Below are 7,449 nucleotides of genomic sequence, written 5' to 3'. Positions count from 1 at the left end.
GAGAGAATGCGGTCATTTTTCAAAATAAAAGATCGTTCATACTCAGATAATAAATAAAACGGAAATAATTAATAGTTTTTTGTACGGCCCGGTACCAATCGATCCACGGACCGGTACCGGTCCGCGGCCCGGGGGTTGGGGACCACTGGTTTAGGGGACACATCATTGGTTTTTATTTCAAAACAACAGTTTCTCCACTGTGGCAGGTCTTAGGCGATTTTTTTTTCTCCCGCAAACACCCACATTTTGAATGGAGCCTGAGGGGTTTATATCGCTGTCAAAACTCGCGGCAAAATCCGAACCACTTCCTGAATCAGTCACGTGGTACAGCCGGGCAGCGAGGCTTCGGACGTAATCATTTTCAGCTCCTCACCTAAATGACGCAAACCTCGATACGCGCATCGCGGAAACGCCCCTTCCCCTACGCGGCACACGCTTCGAAGCCTCGATACGGAACGTCACATCACTATTATAGACGTGCTATGCGTAATTGTGAAAGCATGACGTTATTACGTACAGCTGGACGTCTCGGAGAAGATAAACAAAAAAGAAGGAAGCTTCAGGCGTACTATCGCGGCAAAATAGCCACAGTTAGCAACTACATATGTCCTTTTATTGAACCTATAATTATTTTTAGGCGTTCGCAATCATGGACGAGGCAATAATATTTCGTATGAGTGCATTTTCCGAGCAAGGAGGGAGGAAATACATGGAGGATATTCTCGAGATAAGAATCGAGTACGAGCCGACACCGTCGACAGTCGAAGATTATCCAAAGTCGCAGATACATGGAGGACAGGGAAAAGCAGAGAGTGAAACTATCATACAGACTGAACATGTAACACACGATCATAACGTTACTGGCAAATCTGGCCCAGCTTATGCGGTGTGGCTAGAAAATATATCAAACAACAGTGCACCGGTATCACACCAAATAGACGCTCGGAAGTCAGTGGCGTTTTTCGCTGTTTTTGATGGTCACGGGGGTCGAGAAGCGGCACATTTTGCAAGGGAAAACCTCTGGTGTTTGTTGAAAAGGCAGCGGGGGTTTTGGTCGAAAGATCATAGTGAAGTGTGTGCTGCTCTTCGGAAAGGGTTCATCGCCTGTCACCATGCAATGTGGAAAGAGCTGCGTAAGTCATTAAAAGTTACGCTTACTTGTCTTTCCCCTCACATTTGTGGCTGTCTGTGTTATGTTTTTATTGATGGCGCACACTCAACAAGGTTAGCAAACTGTGTCAGCAGAAACAGTAATAGCGTTATACTCATCATACTGGTACAGTATGATCATGCTCAGTCCTCTGCACACTGACCCATCTCACCACGAATGAACACTGTGAGCAGTGATCTGACCACTACACAGTTTTCAGAGTTGACATGACCCCTACAAAACAAACGGTGTGTTTTCATCAGCGTGCTAGATATAAGTGGGTAAAGCTCAAGAAAAACACATCCCATAAGAACATTAAAGTAGTGATTCAGTCTTGGTCTCGAATTGGTGTTTATAACAGAAGCCAGACCATTTTTAATTTTGGTGCTTGGTTTACCCTTTGGTTTACCTTCTGCATCACAGGCTATGCTTTTACTGAACACGTGTATTTAATTCATTGTTAATGTGACAAAAGCATAACGCATCGTACTTTAATATTAAAACCCCTTCAGTACATATACAGTGCAGTGAAAAAACTCAAAGTGATGTTTGGTGCTTTTCTTGTGCATAACATATAGTAAAATGTAGATCTTTGGGTTTTGGATAGTTGGCGGTCAGACATGGTGCCATCTGTCTCAGCAGTTTTCTTTCTTTTTGGATGTTCAGGATCATTGTCATGCTCCAGAATGAATGTTGGGACCAGTCAGATGCCTGCCTGGTGGTACAGCATTATGGATAAGAATCTAATCATCTAAAATGCCTACAACTTTTGCATATTGTATTGAGCTAATTTGGTGGTGTTAATGGGATTGGGGTAATTCAAGCCCACATTAAAATCTACTCACTCATTGCTTTAAAAGAAGAGCTCAGATAACATCAATTCACTATTAACATCAATTCAATACCAGTGAACACTGATCCTGACACAAGATCTGTGCCATAGGGTGGGATTTGGTAGAGAATACTGTTTCAGTCTGTTTGCTAGAATGCACTGGGTAAGCCTGAGGTGTAAAGCTAGCCTGAGCAGGATGAGGCTATTCTGTAGGGATATGTATGATGATGATGTTTATGAAACAGAATTTCTCAAAAAATAAATAAAAATAAGCCTGACTTACTCAAGTAAGCCTGGCTTATGTGGTCATATGCTTTGTGAATCAGAAGAAGAGTTTGTGGTGTGCTTTTTTTTCATTGAATAAATCATATTATTTTAATTTGGCTCATTTTCCGTCTGTGTTTGGGTCTAAACCATAGTAGTAGTTTTACTTTTCTTAAACTGCCTTTGGTACTGAAACTCAGGTGAATATGCGTACAGATGCAGAACCAGACAATGCCCTATAGTTGCTTGTAAAGCTGTACACAACCAGTCAAATGTCTGGGCACACTTCCCATTGAATTGAATGGGAAAGTGTGTCCAAAATTTTGTATACTAGTGTATTTACTGGCTGCAAAAATGAAGTAAAACGTGTCAAGTGCATTAGGGGTGTGATGATACACTTAGCTCATGAGACAAGACAATACATAATATTAAATGAACTTACTCACGTCGACTTGTCACAACGTGGCTGTATCGTGCCTGCAACCCTTCACCCCCGACCAACGCAGCTTGCTGCGTTAAAACACAGCAGGAGTTGCGTTTTTGCTGGACTAATAATGTGAACATAGCGCCAAACTCAGCTGCTACTTTGGTTTTGTTATGTACTCGTATTGCAAGACAGCTTTTACCTCAACAAGAAATATTGTCATGTTTTAATATCTTGAGATCTCTTGGCACAAGATCCCTAAAGTGCATATATGCCTCTGACTTTCTTGTTGACTGAACTAAAGTTTATATGTGTGTACTAACATAGAGTATTTGATGTTTTTAAAATGAGGGATTCTCTCCTGAGCAGGGTAGGAAGTATTAGCAATTTTAAGAGAAATTCATGGAAATTCTTTTTAACTATCTTATTTCTTATATCTATAGCCCTCATATTCCTTTATTGGTGCCAAATGTAAATTAGACATATTGTTAATCCCGTAAGGTATTTCTACATTCACTATACCTTCTGCTTACTACTAGTACTAGTACTAGTACTAGTACTAGTACTAGTACTAGTGTATTCTTGTAGTCTTTCCCAGTGATGCTTTTGTTAAAAGTGTTACTTTTGTCTTAAATAGTTGGTCTGTTGTCTTAATGACAGTTAGATATTCAGTTTCCCTTGTAAACTGTGACCACAATTAGCATTAATGATGTAGAAGCCTTTTTATTTATCTTTTGTTCCATGCAGCGGAGTGGCCAAAGACTATTACCGGCCTGCCCAGTACATCAGGCACTACAGCCAGTGTGATTGTGATCCGCGGAGTTCACATGTATGTTGCCCATGTAGGGGATTCAGCAGTAGTGGTTGGAGTGAAAGAAAATGACTCTGATATCACACTCCAGGCACTTGAAGTAACACAAGACCATAAACCTGAACTTCCTAAAGAAAAAGAAAGGATTGAGCGACTAGGTGGCAGGTGAGTTGATGGAAAGGACTTAATAGGCAACTACTTCTGTGAAGGTACTTTTTTAAGTTTGAATTATTATTATAAGGTAAGGTATGTCAGATAGTCAATATCACACGAAGAGCAGTTCTTGTGCTTGTGCTTTTCAAAAGAGTTTTATTTTCTGTCATGCATAAAAGTTTTTTTTGTATCAGAGTTTGTTGTGTTGTTACTGTAACTGTAGCATCATGAAGAAATCTGGAGTGAATCGTGTTGTGTGGAAGAGGCCCAGATTAACCCATAACGGCCCTGTGAGGAGGAGTACAGTCATTGACCAGATCCCTTTCCTGGCTGTGGCCCGATCCCTTGGTAAAATCCCTCGGCAATCGGTGTCCATAAAATTACATGTATATTGTTCATTTGTATTTTTTGCTTAAGGTATCATATTTTCCTATCTGTTGACAGGCGATCTCTGGAGCTATGATTTCTACAGTGGGGAATTTGTGGTTTCTCCAGAGCCTGACACTACTGTGATGACCCTCGACCCCAAACGACATCGTTACATCATCCTCGGCAGTGATGGACTGTGGAATATGATGCCATCCAAGAATGCAGTTAATATGTGTTACAGCCATGACAAAATGGTGGTACGTAATGGCACAACTAATACTCCCCATCAACTTTTCATTTTTATTAGAATGTGATTATTTTGCCTTGGCTTTTTCATCTTTTGTTGCCTAGAAGCTATAGAATTTCATAGATTTTCATATTTTCTTTCTCATCTACTGCTTTGTTTTGCTTTTAGGGACCAAAAGGAATGTCTTGTGCCCGCCGGCTGGGATGCACTGCCCTGCTGTTTTGGAAAGAGCGCATGCTCCGTGCAGACAACACAACAGTTATTGTCTTGGCTCTGCAGGAGCGCGGAGGCCCACCTATCCCTATGCATCGAGATGAGATTATCATTGATATGGCTGCAGGAATCAATCATGTGCCATACCCAGGAACTTCTTATAACACCTGTGAGGTCCAAAGGGTCAGTGCAGTAGCTTTGTTGCATCCGTCTTTTCTAATCTTTTTTTTTGGATTGACCACATAAGTCATAAAGCAAAATGGCAGATATTTTCCAAATGTAGAGTCGGTCACTGCTGGTGAAAGTACCTCAGCACCACTCTGACAATAGAAAAATATACTGAATATTTTTTTGTCTGTATGTGTGTTGTTTGCTGTTCACTGTATTATTTTTTTATATATTCCAGTCCATTTATATTGTCATTTAAGAATTCCACCAGATATGATGGTTCGTAGACACCAGTAGCTGTTGACTTAGGGTCACACCAGCGGTTTCCATCAGTGGACCTTTGGTTCATCCAATTACTCTTTGTTTTCGGGGCCAACAGGCGGATCATGAGGATGGCATGTTTTATGAAGAAGATGAGATATATGGAGAAGAACATGAGGGATGGACATGCCTGGAGTGGTAGTGAGGTGACTGCTCAGTTATAAAAATGTGTCAGCATGGCCAGAAAATGAACTACTGTGTCTATTGGCTGATCAACCAGGCTTGTCTTATTGTTGGAATGTTGGCATTATTAGCTATAATAGTAGTAGTAAGGTGCCCAGTATGTACCAAAGGCATTCATCAAAGTGAGATAACCAATTCAAAAACAGAATGCCTTTGTTAAAGATTATCATCATGAGTGTGCAACCCTGAACTTTCTCCTTGCTTAATAATGGAAAGGCTAAAGGCAAGATGAGAAGGGAGACAGTGAAAAAGCTGGCTTGCTTTTTGCTGAAGCAGCTCTAACTTTGAAAGATACCATCTGGATGCTAGATATATACTTTCCATGGCCATTTTTGGGGGGGAGCACAACTCTGTTGTAGCTGTTGGAACCACACAGAAGTACTCGGTTCACTCTGATTATTCAGGGGTGTTACAGAGTCATGCCCCTTTACCTCATAAATGATCTTTGGCTAACAGTAGACAGCATGTTGTCTGTTTGTCCACCAGCTGCAGCAAGGTCAGAAATCCCACAACAGCCACAGCAGTTGCTGAAAAGTAATTATCTACCCAGTGAACGATATCCAAATAGACGGATATTCGGGTCCAGCCTTAATAGACAATAGACAAGACAGAGAGCGTTGAGACTGTCTACCTTTGCAGTTATCCACCTTTAGCATTTTTTTTTTAATGAACATCATACATCTCTATTTCCTACCAGGACTCTGTTCAATTCACAGTATCACCTGTGCTTGCAGCACACCTAAAACCCACCGTAGAACCATTTGAACATACAGTATCTTAATCCGCTATTGTTTATTTTTATTAGTTTAGTCTGTCCATTTGTAACAGCTTTCATCTATGTCTCATTTTTAGTTTTAAATTGTTGAATGGCAAAGTTTGTTTTGTCTTTACCCTGGACAGGAAAAGCAAACAGAATTTTTATTAATTTACATATACTGTAAATAAATGTGTTATCAGCACTTACAATTTAGAATTGGATGAGTGATAAGAAATAAATTTTCTTGTCTGATTTTCTTTATTTCAGCAGAGTGATGCGGTGAATGCTCCCTCCCCATTCAAAGAGAGTTTCACATCTCTGGAGCAGGCTATAGGGCTATATGAAGCAGCGTTCTGTGCCACAGCACAGCTCTCACCTAATGTTGACTCTGTGAGGGCCACACTGCCCCCTTCAGATGGTTCAGTGAATGTTTTTGAAAAACAAGACTCCACAACCCAAATGGACTGTGCTACTTCTGCTCCTCCATTAAAAAGGTGTCGCCTGTCTACAGACATCCCCCCTGAACCTCCAGCTCCTAGCTGTCGGGTTGGCCGGTCCTCCAGCAAAGGTTTTCCTCAGAAGACACCTCCTAGCAAAGTACGGAGTAAACAGTCCCGTCGATCTCGTGCTCAAAACAGAGAAAGGAGCTCCTCTGAGGAAAGCAGTATCCTATCGCAACACCACAACGCTGCCTTGTGTGTGTGCTGAATATTGTCTCTTAGGAGCTAAGTTTTTTGCCCAGACATTACATGGATAATCTACATCATGGCAGGTTTGCTCATGTACCGGGTGTGCCACAAGCCTATTCCTAGATGTATACTTTCTTATTCAGAGTCTTGGTTTTTATAAAAATGTGAGAAATTCAAGATTGTGAATATGTTACTCTTTTGACCTTCTTGCTCTTCCTGCCCCCATTTTATTGTTTGTGAAAATTATTAATTTTAGATTATTTCAAACTGCACAATCTATTTTCATACTTACAACTGTGTATGGTACAGTATATCCAAGACATATTTTTAGGAAGATTGATCACCATAGTCTGTGATAACATTCATTCACCAGAAACGTGACATATACAATATTCCAGTCCTTTGATGCCCAACAATGTCCCCAACAGGACTAACCTCACCCCAGACCATGTATGCACCCTGCTAGAACTCTGTTTAAACACTACCTACTTCCAGTTTAGGGGACACTTCTATAGGCAGCAACACGGCTGTGCTATGGGCTCCCCGGTGTCTCCTATAGTTGCCAAACTGTACATGGAAGAAATTGAGGAGAAAGCCCTGTCTTCCTTCACTGGTACCGCTCCCAGCCATGGTTCCGCTACGTGGATGACTCATATTCACTCGTGAGGACACCAGAGATGACTGTCTGGCCTTTCTGGATTGTGCAGTCCACTTGGGAGGGGACAGAAGCCTGAAGGTAGAAGTATATCGGAAACCTACACACACGGACCAGTACCTGCTTTTTGACTCACACCATCCACTTCAACACAAATTGGGAGTCATCAGAACTTTAAATCACAGGGCAGAGGAAGTGCCCACAACTGCAGAA

General features: G+C 41.3%; 1 protein-coding gene across 5 annotated transcripts; it reads left to right on the top strand.

Annotated features, from left to right (window-relative positions):
* The first annotated feature begins 527 nt into the window (after positions 1-527).
* On the top strand, positions 528-7,050 carry LOC109959603 (protein phosphatase 1D-like). 5 transcript variants are annotated; one of them, XM_020599110.1, is made up of 7 exons: positions 528-1,133; positions 3,418-3,646; positions 3,858-3,982; positions 4,079-4,260; positions 4,419-4,646; positions 5,011-5,098; positions 6,160-6,246. In XM_020599110.1, exons 1-6 carry the CDS (start codon positions 650-652, stop codon positions 5,092-5,094), a joined length of 1,332 nt encoding a protein of 443 aa, XP_020454766.1. In that variant the 5' UTR covers positions 528-649; the 3' UTR covers positions 5,095-5,098; positions 6,160-6,246. The 5 variants fall into 5 exon arrangements, with proteins under 5 accessions (XP_020454766.1, XP_020454768.1, XP_020454764.1 ...); XM_020599112.1 differs by having other exon boundaries at positions 6,163-6,235; XM_020599108.1 differs by lacking the exon at positions 5,011-5,098 and having other exon boundaries at positions 6,163-7,050.
* The last annotated feature ends 399 nt before the right edge of the window (positions 7,051-7,449 follow it).

The sequence above is a fragment of the Monopterus albus genome, unplaced genomic scaffold (assembly GCF_001952655.1).
Source record: "Monopterus albus unplaced genomic scaffold, M_albus_1.0 scaffold39.1, whole genome shotgun sequence".
NCBI lineage: Eukaryota > Metazoa > Chordata > Actinopteri > Synbranchiformes > Synbranchidae > Monopterus > Monopterus albus.
This window is presented reverse-complemented; position numbering and strand designations above follow the sequence as displayed.